At 35.1% G+C, this 17999-nt stretch overlaps 2 protein-coding genes across 2 annotated transcripts in view; both read right to left on the bottom strand.

The window, feature by feature from the left end:
• The window catches only part of LOC136811513 (L-seryl-tRNA(Sec) kinase-like), a 402790-nt gene that overhangs the window by 152846 nt on the left and 231945 nt on the right, over positions 1–17999 (bottom strand). The gene's annotated exons all lie outside the window — the stretch shown is intronic.
• Positions 15350–17852, bottom strand: LOC136811518 (protein D1-like). The gene is made up of 4 exons (XM_067068141.1): positions 17446–17852; positions 16639–16737; positions 16267–16300; positions 15350–15729 (listed from the first exon to the last, which is right to left on the bottom strand). The coding sequence occupies exons 1-4, from the start codon at positions 17746–17748 to the stop codon at positions 15506–15508; spliced, it is 660 nt and encodes a 219-aa protein (XP_066924242.1). The 5' UTR covers positions 17749–17852; the 3' UTR covers positions 15350–15505.

A 17999-nucleotide genomic window follows, 5' to 3' on the forward strand; every position in this document is an offset into this window, starting at 1 on the left:
TGGAATCGCCTTTGGGCCATATGATCTCTAATCTTGTCATATCTTAACAATCCTTTGTTATTAAATCTATTATTTAATTTAAATCATGTTTAGATGTTTCAAACAATTAATTCCTTTCAAAAATTTTAAATATGGCAGCTTATAATAGGTACAAAAGGTCTTTTGAAATAGCTCTATTATAATGAAGCTCTATTTCTTACTCCTCGTGCATTAACACGTGGTAATTTATATCTTTGTTTATCTTTGGAATCATACATGATCAATCTAAGTATCAATCAGATTCATGCTCCCTGGTCAGTAAAATGTGGTTCTATGCATTCATTTTTGGTATTTCTATTCTGGTCTGTAAAATATTTAGGTACCCCACAACCTAGCCCAATTGGCTACCCCAATTGGCTACCCTGCTTTTTAGACCAACCCTTCTCAAAGCTTGATGTTAAAACTCTGAATTTCCGAAGTTAGTTATCACTTCAAAATTATTAAATATTTCCCTACTATAGGGGAATATTTGTTAAAACGGCCTTTTTCCGTCTTTTCTTCGTCCATTTTCGATGTTAATGTTTTCTTTATTCGTGCTGCACATTATGACTAGGCTCTTCAGTCACGTGACTAAAAATCGTCGCGAAGATTTAGCGGGGAAGAAAATAGTATCCTTCTATCAAAAAAGCTGGTAAAAACCCCTGCCATATAATATGGCAGGGGTTTTTACCAGCTTTTCATAAAACAAATGATTGTGTGTAAAGCTCAGAGGACTGCCTGAGTTTCTCTCGTGTGTGCTGAATTTATTTCTCCCATAAGGAGAAGAAGAAGGGTGGAGAAAGAAGCTGAAACACATGGAAATCCAATCCATTCCTATCTTGACTTGAGAAGAAGGTGAGCATAAATTTCTTTCTGATTTCCATCATGTATATATTGTCTAGATATTAATGGTCAAAACTTGGAAAAGCTTGCACTCTTCTCAGTGCCCCATTTTTAGCCTTGATGCCAGATGCTAAAAAGAAAACTATATCATAATAGATGCTTTTACTCCCTGTTTACCTTTTTGTATGCTCCCCTCCCTTGTATCTTTTGTGTGCGCTCTCTGGGATCCTTTGGTACGTTAGGACCCTGCCGACGCACCGTACTGTCTGGTGTATTTGTCCGGTGGCAAAAAGTATCCTTTCGCTACACCGGACAAAATAAGTCCGGTGTTCGTTAAGTCCAGTGCGTCGGCATGGTCCTGGTACGTTTTGTGTGGTCCTTTTTGTACACTACCCATGGTCCTTTTTGAATGCTTTCAAGGTACCTTTTGTACGCTCTCCGTTGGTCCTTTTTGTGTGTTTCTGGGTACCTTTTTGTACGCTCCCCGTGTACCTTATTGTACGTTGTTCCAGTGTATCTTATTGTGCCGTTCCCCGTATACATTATTGTACGTACCCCATGTACCTTATTGTACGTTCCCCAGTACCTTTATTGTATGTTCCCTGTGTATATACCTTATTGTATGTTCCCTGTGTATATACCTTATTGTAGGTTCCCTGTAGGTTCCCTGTGTACCTTATTGTGCGTTCCCCGTGAACCTTATTTTATGTTCCCGTCTACCTTATTGTATGTTACCAGCGTACCTTATTGTACGTTCCCAGTGTACCTTATTGTACGTTTCCAGTATACCTTATTGTATGTTCCCCGTGAACCTTACTGTACGTTCCCAGTATACCTTATTGTATGTTCCCCGTGAACCTCATTGTACGTTCCCAGTGTACCTTATTGTACGTTCCACTTGTACCTTATTGTACGTTCCCCTTGTACCTTATTGTACGTTCCCCTTGTACCTTATTGTACGTTCCCCTTGTACCTTATTGTACGTTCCCTGTGAACCTTATTGTATGTTCCCCGTGAACCTTATTGTATGTTCCCCGTGAACCTTATTGTATGTTCCCTGTGAACCTTATTGTATGTTTCCAGTGTACCTTATTGTACGTACCCTGTGGTCCTTTTTGTACGTTCCCGTAAACTTCTTTAACGGCTCAGTTTATATGCATGGCAAACATAGCTCAAACCATCAAGCAGAGTCTCACCCTTTTAAAGCCTTTTTTTGGGAGATTTCAGCGAATGACCACACATTTGGCATTGATTACTGTAAAGAGATTATTTCCCATTATGAAATTTTGAATTTTTCTTTCCTTTCACATTCAGGTGCCAGGATTACAAATTCAACAAAGTTTGACGACCTCTAAAGCTGACAATACAATGTAACTTGCTGGCAATGATGTAATGATAATGTTGCACACAATGAGAATATGAACAAAGATAAACATTCTTGCAATAATTGAACCAAGGAACTCTATTGTTCCAAGATGTGATTTAATGATCAATGATACAAATGTCATAGAGTTTAGTTTATCAAGACACAAATTTCACAAAAAAGTTTGCTGGAAAGTGTTGTAAATATTCAGCAATACTGTAACTAAATGTGACAATTTCAAGGTTGACAATTTGGTATATTATCACATGAATACTAATGTAACAGATATTATGCACTGGAAATCTAAATCTGTAAAGAAGGAGATCCATTTTTAAGTAACTTTTTACTTGTGGATGGTATAATATGGTGGTTTAAAATATTGATGACAAGGAAGTTTTTCATATGAAACTAATGTGTACAACATATTTCGATATCTCCCAAATTCATATTGCCATATTTCCATATTAGTCCCTTAGTAGACAGTCTCAAGATATTTTGGCACTTTCTTACTCAGATGAGTCTTAGAATAATATCAACTTGTAAATCTAAGATTTTATTTCCTTAATGAAGGTAAAAAACAATATTAGTTGAATGAAATACATTTTTCTTTGTGTCAAAATGGTTATCATTTGCATGCAATTTTTTAACAAGTTTTTAGACTTATATCATCTGTGAACATGTCTATGAAATAAAGACAATTTTTAGCAGGAATATGGTTAAATTTTGTTTTGCATCGGATATTGCTTAATATAAAGGCTTTAATAAATCTAAGTTACTAAGTTGGGGCTTCAGGATAATCTGTGGGGTTCGACTGCGACTACAATCTATGCTCTGAGCTATTGGAGGAAATATTTAACCACATCTTTGTGGCTCTTGTTTCTGGTTTCAAACTATTGCAGGGAGTTCCTCTTTTTGTCAATATGATTTGTCTGGATATCAAGATCAACTTATTCTAGAGAGATTCCAGCTAACATCACAAAGAAACAGGCCAAAACCCAAAACCCTTGAAAATAATGTTAAGCAAATTAAATCCGGGTCAAATATATGTTGAGAATTTTAGTTATTTCATCGTTTTTAGAAATTTAAAGTTTGGCTTTTGGGCTATATGTCAAGTAGTTGAAAATAATGTTAAGGGCTCTGGACATACCCAATTTTTCGATTTTACACCAACTTAAATGGCAATTTCTGCATTTTAAAAAGAAAAAAAAAAAATTTATATGTCCTCTTAAACCTACCTTTTTAAAATTTAAAAATCGAAAAATTGAGATGAAAAAATTAAATGAAAAAGAAAACGAAGAGTTTTTCGAAGAAGAGTATTTCACCTTTCAAAGCCCTAATCTCGGCAAAAATCAAACATTTTGGAATTGTTTTTGGTTCAGGTGATGTATCTATTTAGTATCTAAAAATACAATTTAGGAAAATTTTTTTGGAAGTATCTTTCCTTTAAAATCTCCAAAAAACCTCTTTTTTGGCAATTTTCTCAACTAAATTTCCATACAAAAACAGCTATAACTTGGGATGTAGCCAAATCTAGAAAATTTTTCCGAAAAATTCTAAATAAAGAAATTATTTGTCATTCACTTAAAAAAAGTTTGAAACAATAAAATGATTTCCCCAAGGAGATTAGGCTTTTTTTGTGAAAAGTATACAAATAGCGTCGTTTTGAGGTTTTATTAAGGTCCATGTCACACTTATTCCTTAATTACTCATGATGTAATTACTTAAATTTATTTTCTCAGAAGAAGTTTGTTCTTAAACATGTCAAAGAAGCGAAAACATACGGTTTTATCTTCAAATTCTGAAATTGATTTTTCACTATGACCAGAGCCCTAAAGCCACGAATGCGAATTTTGGTTATTTCGTCGTTTTTATAAATATAAGTTCGGGCTTTAAAGGCTATTTGTTACGTAATTAAATATTTCAATTTGGGGGGTTTATAGACTTAGGCTATATGCTGAACCTTATTGGACCATTCTTGAACTTTTGGATACTCAGGTCCTACTCATATCCTAAGGACTTAGCGTTAAAACTCTACCCATCCAACCTAAGTTAGAGCATAGAAGTATTGTTAGAGTGCTTCCAAATCGTTTGTGGCTGTGAGATTTCGTGGGAATTTCCCTTTTTTCTCAAATATTGTGGCCTTGATTGTAGATGCTACGACGTTGCGTCATTCGCTACCAAAAAATCTAACACCAAGTTTTGAAAATATTGTATCAATTGAAAAGAAGAAATCTTTAGATTCATTCCACGAAATGGGAGCAAAAAATTGAGTTTCACTTCCAGTGCCTTGTAGACAGGTAGAATTAGGTCATCAACCGCCAAAACCGGGAGAAAAATAGTGTAGAGATGAAAATTTGCACAGAGGTCCAGGAACATGTTAGGAGTCACCAAAAAAAGCACCACTCCCAGGAAGATGGGAACACCCTCAAATTCATAATGACGAACATAGCACTTTTTTATACAATTAATCAAGGCTCGAATAAAACCATTTATAATGCTTTTTTTGCTGAGTCAGCACTGTTGGTTCAAACATACTAAACCATATACTTTTCTGAAAGCCCATGATCAGGACTACATGATTAGCTGGTCCACGTTCCAGTTTGTCCCTTTCAATAAAAATGCTGACGTCATCAAAATCGTCATTTCTTTGACTTTTTTTAGAGGTCATATCTCGGGACCACGTGGTCCAAATTTCAAAAGAGGCACCATTTCTTTTTAATCTTTTCATCGATAGGGAATCTCCCTGTCTAGCTATTTTTGACATTTGAAAACCATTAAAAATTGATTAATTGTATAAAAAAGTACCATGTCCTCCATTATGGATTTGACGGTGTTCCCATCTTCCTGGGGGTAGGACTTTTTTTCGGTAATTCCTGACATGTTTCTGGACCTTTGTGCAAAATCTCATTTCTACACCATTTTTGTCCTGGTAGTGATGCAATTCTACCTGACTATTGAGGCAACGGAACCAGTGCTCAATTATTGGTAGCGTTGAAACTACGAAAAAAATCGTTTTCTGGGAATGGAAATTGAGTTTGTTAAAACGTTTTAAAGGAATCTGTTAAGGAAAAGAATCAGAAAACATATGAAGGAAAATCCCAAATAAAATTAGTATCAAAATAATAATTTTTTGGAGGGCATAAGCATTTTAAGGTAAAGCATTGGTGAATAAAAATTTAATGAAAATAGTCCAAGTAGTTTCGGAGAAAAGCCCAAAATGAAAATGGGCTCTTCCAAAATTTTCGTGTATGGGGGTGGAGGATAAAGGGATAGTGAAATATCTACAAAATTTGCCTTGTCGGGGGTAATTACAATGTTTGGGGGTAATTTTTTTCTGCTTGAGGGTAATTTGGAATGTCCAGGTGTCAACTGATGCATGTCCAGGGGTACGGGGAGTCAAAAGTCTCAGTGTCCGGGGAGGGGGCGATAAATTTTCAAAAATGTTATACCCTCCAGGCCTCATATTCAAATTTTTCTAGAAAAGCCCTATCTTCGAAACAAATACATTAGATAAAATGCACTGGATTGTTAAAGAGTACTACTAATACAATAATGACCGGTTAGTGAGGGCTATACTAATACAATAATGACCGGTTAGTGAGGGCTGTACTGAGAAATATTGCCCGAGGTCAAGTAACGACCGAGCTTGCGAGGTTGTTGCGTTGACTGAGGGCAATATTTTCAGTACAGCCCGAAAAAACCGAGTTAACAAACCTTTAAACCCAAATATCTGGTGATCTGACTTTCGAAATCCTATAAACCATATCGTTTTCAGTTGGTACGTTTCAAGGCCTTTCTTTTGAGACTGGTTATGAAATATAAATTTTATTGAGAAATTGATGACGTCACAAGGAAATATGGTAGATTTTGGGTCGTTTCGGACCAAATTTCAACCACACACTTTTACATGCAAAAAACTAATTCTACGGGACTAATCTTTCGCTTGACTTTTAACCTTCCTCCATCCTCCGGATTCGAGCGAAGTAGATGTATACAGCCGACGTAGAACAAAACTATTTAGGACTTTTATTAACGAAAAATGAATACAGGCAAAAATATATTAAATCACACAACTAATTAACAGATTTCCATAAGGATAAATCAGATTCACGAAAAATTGTCTGAGTAATTATTTCAGGATGATAATCCCCTCAATAAAAAGCTTTGTTTTCTTTTTGAGAAGAATATTGCAATGACAAGGATATTACAAAAAAACAGATTTCTCATCGCCTTACATAACATCCTGTGTATTGTTCTTCTGTTTTTGGGTCTCAAAACCCTTTTACATTTTGAAAATCCTCAAGTTGAAGGAGGTATAAATAAAGCAGAAAATGTTGGAAGAGCATCAATCATCTTCAAAGACTTTCAAAGAAGTTGTCGATTGAGAAAACAAAAAGAATTCACCATGAAGGTTTTCATCCTCCTTGCTATCATCGCTGGTAAGTTAACTGTGTTTTTTATGTGAGCTAAAATATCAAAACAAAAGTCTATCCATGTGATCAGCCTAATTTATTTTCTTTATGTCTTTTCTGATTCAACCTTTCAGCATCATATGCTTTGGAAGTCACCAAAGTGACTGGAACAACGCCACCAGCTGTCCCATGTCCCGACTCTTTGTGCAAAGGCAAACCTGATGGAAACTTTGAATACTACTACTATGGTCAATACAGACGTAACTACTTTGTCCAATGCTCCAACGGATTAGCCTACTGCCAACCATGCTTTCCTCTCTCTTTGGAATTCAGCGAAACATGCAACCAATGTCTTTACAGTAATCATGGTGAGAATCTCCTCATTCTCCTTTTCGTCAAATATATATTTTTTTAATGGGTGGAAAATACTGAAATATTATTAGCTTTATCAAGAAAGAAATATCAGCCAAATCTTTGGTTAGATTTCAAATGGTCTCAAGTTTCTTGATGTTCTCTCCCTTTTCAGATAAATGCGTCACCACAGAAGCATGGGAACCAGCCACCACCTTCGAATGTCCAGACAAATGCCCACACCGTGGACCACACTTTGATGGAAACATTGCTGACCCCAACAACCCACATCAATACGTTGCTTGTTGGCATGGAGCAACTGTTGGATGCATCGCTTGTCCAAAAGGATTATTGTTCAACGAGAAATGGAACGCCTGTTTGTTTGATGGCAAATACAAGACCGAACCAGAACAAAGAAATCCTTACAACAGATTTTATTAATTTCGACCTGCTTGGTCACCCAACTAAAACGAGAAAAACGAAAACTGAAAATGAAAATATTTTTTACCGATTTTTAAGCACTTTTCATCATTTTATTTTAAATAAGGTTTTTGTATCACTAATGTTTTGATAGGCAAGAAAAACATATATACTTTCTATCTTAAAGCACTGTTGAATTTGATTAATGAGAATAATTGGAAAAGGTACCGAGAAAATGATCTCATTGTTTTTAATGGTAATTATTAATTTTATTGGAAATTAAAATTTTAAAAATTGCTAAAATTCAAAAAAAACTATTTACCTTTTAGTTTCTTCATGAGTTTCATGCAGAAAAATTTTCAAAAAAGATAAGTCTATTCCGCTATTTTAACCAGTAAAATTTTCTCGTTATTTTTCTGAGGGCGCATTATTTTAATGAGAACTTTTGTGACGCAAATACTGCATCCAACGAATGAGTCTAGATAAATTTTTCTCCGTCAGCACTAAATGATATGGTCGTCTCTCCGTATTCACTTATATACCTACTACAATACAATATTTACTCCTTCAATAATTAGTAAAAGTAGGTAGTTCTAAAAACATCTTGTGCAGCATCGAACGATTAAAATATAATTCTACATCATGATGCACATGATGCGTTTTCAGGCAATCTAGGCATTCTAAATTTTATAACTTTTTCTTGGGCAAAACTCTTTGAACGCCGCACCGGATATGGGAGGTACCGACGTACCTCCCGTACCATATTTTTGCCAACAAATGGTCAGTGTTAAATAAAATCAAAATTTGTGTGATCAAAACTTTCGCGCTCGCTTCGCTCGCGTTCTTATTTTCCATTTATTTTATTTCCTCCGATATGACTGGGGGTTTAACTTTAGAGTTCGCGACCTCTAGTTGCACCACACCACCACCTCTATGTAGCCTGCGTTGAAGTCTACGGTTTCTCAGACCATGATTGCCCCTAACCTCGATTTTGAATTAATTCTCAATATAAAAGACATCTTACGCGTCTGCAAGGAAGAAATTATTGGGGGAAAGGCTTAATTTTGCATTTGCCTCCCGTAACAAGCAAGTAACTTAAAATATTGCTTTATGAATGCTCAAATAGCTGTAAAAGGGGCCTTGAAAAGTCGACGATATCGAGAATAAGGTCACAAAACTAGCAAAAAACTTTGTATATTGGCGAAAATGTTTGGTATAAGAATAGGTCAATCTGTTTAAAATAGACCATAAAAAGGTTAAATTTAGCAAATTTAGCCCAATAAGGTCACAATCGTTTAACCAAAGATGTAAAAGCAAAATTGGTGCGTGAACGTAAAAATAGTTTTTTTCGCGCGTGAATACGTGAATTGGCAAAAATTGGTGCGTGAATACCTGAATTGAGGGTTGACTGGGGGGCCTCATAAAGTACAAGACTTGTTTGTACAGTTTCTGATTTGTTACTACACAATAGATTTGATAATTGAAAATTCATTATTTTCGAAAAAAACAACATAAATATAACATCGGTATCGGGTATTAGGCTTCCTTCACCGACGGTATTACGGTATTTGACCTAAAATTTTGTCGGTATGACGGTATTTAAGACCCCTGAACCCCAACCCCCCCCCCCCCATTGAGCGCCGACCCTTATTATGCCAAATATTAATTTTTCCACTTTTAGCCCGACCCTTCACGCTGGCCCTTATTACGCCAGCGGCGAAAAATAACGCCAACAAGGATGGGAGTAAAAATACCGCTAAGGTAAATAACAGCTTCCTGTAGTGGTCACGTGACTTATGGTCTCTCACCATTAGCCTCCGTCTCAGAACGCGGTCAGAAAATTTTGCGGATAATTTCACAGCGAAAATGCATCCAGTGAAATGTGAGTAATATATCAGGAATCAAGTCGACTGACGAAATTATACACATAATACATGTTACAAGTTCTGCCTACGGATTCTCAAGCTCGGCTATAATAAAACTATTACATGTTAGTAGCAGACCCGACTGTCCAATGTTATGTAGCAGGTTGAAACATGAGTTTCTGCTGGAAAGATGCAGTTTGTTTTCAAGTTAAATCTTCAAAATAAAACAAACTGTGTGGGTTTCTTTACTTCCAAACAACCTACCAATAGTTTTGGAACACTCCATAATAAAGGAAGATGGCTCTTCTTGTGGATTGACTTTCTGATACCCCATATAAACACGATGTGACATGAAGGTGAAGAGACATGATTTGTTGGTTTTTGTTTGATTTGTTGACTCATATATCTCATGGCAAATGGGATAGCAAATGACTGTTCATGTATTGCTTGGCTCTAAATATGATACCTCTAACTTTGAACACCTCCAGAATGTTGAAAAAAGCATTTTACGAGATAAGTTTCAATTATAATTTTCATGGAAATTTTTAATCGACAGATTTGGCTTGGCGTCAGTTTTGTTTGGTTGATGTTTGGTATCCTGATCAATAAAAGCAATGAAATGCCACACAGTCACTCTACACATGATGCCTCCAGCCATGATTGGTATCAGAATGTTGGAAAAAAAACATTTTACGAGAAATTGTTGACAGAAATTATATTGACTTTTTTTACAATTTTGGCGGTGTGGGTTTAGTTGGTTGATAATGTTTACACTGTGGGATGGTTTTCAAAAAACTGTTATATTGTTTGTTGGAATTGATTACCAAAAAAAAAGAGAACCTTTTTTTGATAAATACTTTCATTTTTTTCGTGAATCGAAACAACCGTGTGGATAGTATGTCTTGTAGTAACCAATGCAGTGTCTGTTTTCAAATTTTGAAAGCTCTATACCTACTGAATTGAAGCTCTGACTAGCTCTGTTTTTAAAACTTTGAGTCATGTTTTTTTCTTTGTTGCTATTAAAGATAGATTTTTAAATTGTCGTAATGTAAATTTATGGTAAAGTTTTAGTTTTTGAGTTTAGTTCATCAGTAGTATTTTTCAGTAATCCTTTCTTGTAAATATAGTAACATTTAACCAGACTCATTGCCCTCATTATATTCGAATTTGTATTTTTTTAGGACTGATAAGTACATATTTTTAAACACCAAAACAAAGCAAACAACATGCCAGTTCCGGTTAGTGTAAAACGCAGGTCACAGGTCACAGGTCACGGGTCACAGGTCACAGGTCAGTGTTGACAGGTCAGCTTTGATTACTGTAAAACACAAAGAAAATGTTTGAAAAACAGTTGTTAATGTCAATGATATAATTCCAAAGGTATTTTATTGATCTAGAACTATTTTAAAGCTAAAAATCTACCCACGTGTTTACCACGTGATTTCGCGTTTTATGCCGTGTATAACACGGACCTGTAATACTTGTATTATATATTACATCTATATCACACATGCAAAAAAGTTATCTTTTCAATGTTATACGCATGTTACGAATGTTATATACAAAGAATAAAGAAATATTCGAATATCGATCTCACCTTTGCCTTAAACAGCCCCTAACAGGAAAATAGCTATTTCACAATCACTAATGTCATATCTCATTTTATCTCCTGCATCACCTTGGGTATGATAACAAGAATTGATGAAAATAGCGTCAATGGGATTATATTTTATAAATGTTTTAATATTTTTATCCCCTGCTTCGTATTTTTGATAAAATGACGTCACTATTTTCATCTCTCTAAAACAGCTCTCTTGGAGTATTTATTGTTTTCAAAACCTGTCAATCTATATCCACTTGCAGCGTCGGCATCCTATTACGCATGATAAATATTTTATTGTTAATTGGTGTACAAAACCTCATACTTTGAGATAACATCATTATTTACATAATTTAAGTGTCATTTGTTGTCAATTTTTGGGGTTGATGATTTGCCGTTTAAGTCTTCTAAATACCATATTTTGATATTACATTTCCGTTACATATAATATTTTCAGAAACTTTTGTTATGAGTTGTATGTTATGGGTTGTATGTTACGAGTGCGTTACAGTTTTCCGGTCTGTAATTTGTATGACCTGTGACCTGTGACCCGTGACCTGTGACCCGTGACCCGTGACCTGTGACCTGTGTTTTACACTAACCGTGCCAGTTCTTTCTGGACAAATATATATGTATACTTTATTGTGTGCTTTGAGTTCTATTTTAATCAACCCTCTCAACTGCTGATCTTTCAACTATCATTTAGGAGTATAGAATGGGCTTCCATAGTACCATTTTCTCTAAGTATTTTGTGCAAAATTTCAACAAAGTAGACTTCTTGACTGTCCTTGTCCCTTATGTTAAAGTTGTTCTGATGGAGGACATTGCTATTTTTGGTAGCCTTCACATATCAATAAGGAGCTTTGGTGTAAATGTTTTTTCTGATGAAATCATACTAATCTGAAACTATTAGGCCTTTATGAACTTTCTAGAACAATAATCTTGCTCCAATCTTGAGAAACACTGAAAAAATAGGTTAGCATTCCCTGCCATAATCTCACAGATTTCCGCTGCTTTCTGATTGAAAACGCTGTCGTATAGCCGAAAACGAAAGTGAAACTGTGAAAACGTCCGCAAATTCGGGCCCAGTCCTCTTCCGAGACGGAGGCTAATACCAGAGATTGAAAAATCATAATGACAGAATAAAAAAATATTTCTCTCTTACCAATCGCGGTCAGTATGTTTCAAATAGTCCGAACCAAAATACTCGAAAATATCTTTCTCACTTGAGATAGAAATCGATGTACCTTTGTTCACTTTCTCACCCTGAAGCAGGAATAGAAGTAGCTTTTTACCTGTAAAATCGAATGCAAAAGTTACCAAAGGTCTCGTTAAGGGTTGGTAATAAAACGAATAAAACCACCACTTCATTTTGATTTCTGATTGGGTTTTTTAAATTAACTTCAACTAATCACTGCCGACGATGCTGATATGTTGACATCGTTTTCCTTGGACATTATAATTTTTGTGTCATTTGGAATACAGAAATGTAAAAAAGGAAAGAAATTTTGACGGAAAGGAAATTTGGCGACTTTGGCTGATTCAACCAAAATCCACCAAATGGAGTTCACAAAATCAGGATTTCGATTTCGCCCCAACTCCAGCCCTTAAACCATAACAAATTATACATTTTTGGAAGCGTATTTGGATAAAGAATGTTGGATTTGGTGTCATTTAATTTTTTTCTCAGCATAATTAGAGTCATCAATTATGACGTCATAAGCAGCAGGTTTCCTTAAAATATCTCTAATTATACTGAGAAAAAATTTAAGTAACACCGAATCCGATATTCTACATCCAATTACGCTCCCAAAAATATATAATTTGTTATGGTTTATGAACTGGAACTGGAGGCGAAAAATTAATGCAATTTGGGACATTGGACATTAAGTTACCCGAGTTTAATTTCCCCAGAAATAAAATTTTCAAGTTGCCAAAACTTCCTACCTTAACGTATGAAATTTGCGGATGAGAGATATGTGCGGAATGGAGCTCCAAACACCCTTAGAGAGACAAAATTTTTAGTGACCTTTTTACAACTTTTTCTCTCGATATAATATAAATGTCCTAAAAATCGTGAATTTTCCGACCCTTAGAGGGACCCATAGAAAGACTTTGGAAGGTGAAAAAAACACCCTTATCGCCCGCACATTAAGTAACCATTTTTTGCTAAGAACCCCTCCCCCTTTGGATAAAATTATCATATGCAGGTGGAAAAAATTCGACACTTAACCCAACCCGGATTACATCTTTACGTGTTCTGATAGTGACATATTCTGAAATAAAATATTTTACTTTATCGCGCATCAGTAAAGATTCTCGCAATTTTATTTGCCAAAGGTAGTCACATGGAGGCGGGATATAAACCATATCCTGTTTCCATACTCTGCGCCTTTTCTCGCGAAAAGTGAATGAAGTCATTTCACTGTTTCGAACTCTTAGCGCTCTTAGGATCTTATGGATCTTATAGGTACTGGTAAGCTTTGAGCAAATTCTGATACTCCTTGCATGGTACGTACCCGCTTTAAGGGCTCTGACCATAGTCAAAAGATCGGTTGCGAGGTTTGAAGATATAACTTTTGTTTTGAGCTCCTTGAAACATTTAACAAAAAATTGTCTTTAAGTTGTTTCTGAATTTATTTTATCAAGAATAATTAGCAGCTTCATTACAAAAATGAAGCTTAAAAAGACGATAATAAAATGTTTTATTACCCTCTTTTACAAAAAGTGATAAGTTTTAATGGGTAATTAACCTTTTTATTTCGATTTTTTTTTAATTGTTTGCAAAACATTGAACTATCAAAAAACTATCAAAAAACGGAAATTTTCTAAATCGATGTTTCAAAAGTTATGGCTCTTTTTGTACAGAAAATTGGGATGAAAAATTGGTCAAAAGCCACTATTTTCAAGATTTTGAGACAAAGAAGCTTTTACAAAAATTTTCCGAAATTCTATTGTCAGTTTGGTTAAAGATACACCATCTAGTGCATAACATGCCATAGTTTTGTTGGTTACATCAGCCAGAAAATATATTTTATACACGACAGTTATGAAAAATTCACTATGGTCAGAGCCCTTAAATGCCATGGCTCCGTAAAAGAATCGGCCCATGTTGGCAGACATCCCTTTAGAGCAGAGCGTTTGGCGTGTTGTATTTTTTAATGTTTTGATTTGAAAAGTAAACCTTTCTTTCTAAATAGCAGAAATGGATGATCTGTTATAAGATCGTGGTATCAATGAATTAGTCTTTGTTTGAAAATGAAGTGTTTACCTTCTTCTTGGCGAGTAGTTGAATGGATCTATTGAAATGGGTGGATCCAGTAAAATGCATAAGCGCTAATGGCCATTCATTAAAAGGTGCAACAATAAAGTCAATGCGTCGAAACTGAAAAAGTTAAAAAAGAAACAGGATGCAGAGATGTTTTTAAAGTGACCCTAAAGTTAATTTTTTAAACCATTTTTAATGAAAAGATTTTTTAGAAGAACTTAATGGAATTATTCACACGTTGAAACAAATTCTTTTGACAAAATCATAATTTTTGGAAAATGCTTTAAACTTGAATAATTGTAAAGCAGTTCCGTAGTTCCATATTTCATTACTATTGAGAAAGGCTGGGGAGATTAGAGGAGATGAGAGGAGTAGTGAAGTACCTTTTAAGCCTGTAGGGGTCTGGAGACAAAGCTGTCTTTGGTACCCTGAGTATCAGAGGTTAAGTTTTCAAAGAATATATTAACCTCTGAAGACCAATAATAGAAATTTTATCATGCATGTGTCAATCTAATCACTGTAGAAAGGATCAAAGATGAAGAGCAAATATTACCTTGTTAATGTCTAACAGACTGTATCAGTATGCAGCTTACTATTTAAGAATTCCCCAGAAACCTCCAAGTGTAATTGAAGTGAGTTTCTTTCGAAAGAAATCTTTTACATGATCCCCAAATGTATAACAGTAATTACTAAACTAGACATTATGGAAATGTCACTTTAATTTATTTGAAATAATAGACAGACTTTATGTTATGATTCTCTATCACTGACTCTTCTTAAAAAGCATTGATGATATTTTTTAGTTGCGTTTTCAACGACGGGAATAAAAATATCAACTTTGAACTTCATCCAAGATCTTGGATGGTCGTCATGGTTACTTTTATCTTCGTTGATTGCGCGCTGAATAGAATCTCGATTCGTCGGCACAGCGTCGATATATGATTTCGACCTGTGCTTTTCACGGTATGTCTTTGGCACTGATGGGCTACGTGAGAAAAGTGATTTTGAAAATAAAAAAAAACAAAATGCTTTTTAAAATGATATCGAAAAGTAAATGAGAATTAAAACAAAATTTAAATCATTTGTGTGGCCTTGCTGGGTCGTATTTTAAGTTGTTTTTAAAGCCATTTTGAAAACGAAATTACTTTTAAATTGATTTTGAAATGAGAGCCAATTTAAATTGTAGAATGAAAGTTATTTTCATGTATAAAAAAATTTTTTTTTGAGTTTTTCAATAAAAAATTACTTGGCACTTATGGGCCACCATAGTTATGTATAAAAATATAATCTTTATAAATAATTCTTCGACTGCAAATGAAAGTCTTTAACATACTTCCTAAAATATCATATTTGTTATTCTGTCACTCAATCTGCATTAGCTGGAAGTTGGAGTTTATCTTCTTTTTTAGTTTGAAAATATGTTAGTCCCGCAAGATTTGTCAAGCTATGATTAGTTGCGTATTTATTGATGTTGAACTTTCCACGCTTGACGATTGGAAGATATTCTTTTTCTTTCTTTGGCTGAACAATTAGAAGGAATACGTAGCGATGGAAACCGGAGTTTTTGGGTGGTGTAGGTGGGTTGTATTCTGAAAAAAGATAAATAATAAGTAAATATTTCATCCACATGTGATAACTTGCACCTCACTCGACCACGGAAGTTTTGCGTTTTCATTTGAATGTTCTGACGAGATTCGAATACCTCCAAAATCATTATAGTGGGGTCTTGAGTTATGTAAGGAAATCGGCTATAACCGTTTAAAAGTCTTCTATATAGTTTTTCGAGAGCTTTCGTCTGGAAATAAGTTTGAAATTTTCAAAAAATTTCGCTCTTAGGATTTTGCCTGGGGAAAAAAGAAATTGCCCAAAAAAGAGATGTTCCACCAGTGGGATTTTAGGGGATTTTTCCTGAGATATAAGCATCCTATAGAGAAGGTCTGGAGAAAGTTTCAGCTAAATCTTATTTTTTCCTACAAACAGTCTGTATTTTTGTAACACGACCACACTACAAGCCATACTCTTTTTAACAACTTGGAAATTATCAGGAAATTTATCCGTTATCCCTCGTTATTCCGTTTGCCTTTTACTTTTGATAACCAAGATTTAATGGAGTAAAATGTTTTTACCTACGACTTCAAATCCAGTCGAAATGTCTGCATTCTAGAAAAAAGGTTTGGAATCTGGTATTCATGATATGCACCATTGCAGAATTGCAATGTCTTCCACGAACCCAATAGCTGATTGGTTGAAAGTGTGACGTATTGACTGATTTTACGTCACTTACAACCAATCAGCTATTGGGTCCATGATGTAATATCAGAAGACATTGCAATGGTGTATATCATGAATTACTAGACCATTCATTGATAACAAGTTTAGTTCTGAGTAGCCTTGATTATAAGAAGTTTACCAAATTTACCAAAACTTTTCTTGAATTTTTTTCCAGCTATTTTAATTTAATTTAATTCAAAATTATTTCCATTCGATACTTTGCTTACATGAATGTTTACAATGAGCCAATGAAGCCAACTTCTTTGTGAAGGATCTTTTCTACTCGGTGCATCGGGATCTAACATCACCAGTGTGTAATAGATATTCTGAAAACAAAACAGGACAGCTTATTTATTAGTCTGAATCGCAGCTTTGGGTTGGCTGTTAGAATTGCAAATGCCGTCATACTACATTAGAGAACCGAAAAATTTTAAATGCCATTATTATTAAGGTTAGAGAGTGTTTTGCTTTGCAACGATCCCGGGGGGGGGGGGGTACTTAGGCAAAATGGGTGCCTGGTATGTGCGAGCCATAAGGGTACCTTTTCTCATTCTTCAAAAGTCTCTCAAAGGGGTACAAATTCAAAAGTTAGTCTCTGAAAGGGTCCCAAAATCACAAAAATCAAAAATTTCTCTCTCAAAGGGTCACGATTTCCAAGAATTTTAACCAAAATTTGGTGAAAATCAAACCAAATTTGTAAAAAAATGGACCAAAATTTAGGAAAAAGTCTCTCAAAGGGTCCCAAAATCACCAAAATTTTGTCTCTCAAAGGGTCGATTTTCGATTTTCGGCTCGGACATACCCGTCACCTCGCAAACCTAGTACCCCCCCCCCCCGGGGGCAACGATTCAGGATTTTTACAATGTATTTCCTGCAATCACGGATTATATTTCAAAGAAAGTTAGCCCAACTGCAACTCAGCCGTCTCGGCCTCGAACTTTTCTCTGATTTATTCATTTAGACTTATTCTCTTATTCTTTCATTAGTGTATAGAATCTTTTTGACTTCAAAGGGCTTTATAAAAATGTGCTTACGATATTGGCTCTGTTAAGTACCACTTTCGGTTTCTTATTGAACCCAGCCAAAAAATAATTCTCCCCACAAACCACAGTCACGCCTGCGAAAGTGACCTCCATTTCTTTATCAACTGTACAAGAGTCTTTGTCAATGTTTCCAATATGAACCAAATGTTCATCCTCTTCAATCCCATCAGAATCTTCATCGTGGGCTTTCACGAAGGAATCGAGATCAAAGTTTATTGCAAAAACAAAAAGCAAAGAACAGCAAAAAGTTGAAAATCTCATGTTGATATTTTGAGCCAGCTTTAAGTTCATCATAAAAATAACATATTACAAGACATTCTTGCTCACATCAAAATGAGCAGTCGATCAAAATACCAGGCAACCATGATTTTGTGTCAAAAATCAAAACTTTGAAAAAAAAAATTTCACTTCTTCTTTCGATTTCATGTTTTGACGGCGCTCGATTATCTGGCGCCATGTCATTGTTTTCTAAAGAATAATTGAATGAGCGAGACAATTTCCCAGGATGCCCCGACGCATGCGTGCAAATTAGGGATTTTCACTGC

This window comes from Clytia hemisphaerica, unplaced genomic scaffold (genome assembly GCF_902728285.1).
Source record: "Clytia hemisphaerica strain Z4C2 unplaced genomic scaffold, Clytia hemisphaerica genome assembly, whole genome shotgun sequence".
In the NCBI taxonomy this organism is placed as follows: Eukaryota; Metazoa; Cnidaria; class Hydrozoa; order Leptothecata; family Clytiidae; genus Clytia; species Clytia hemisphaerica.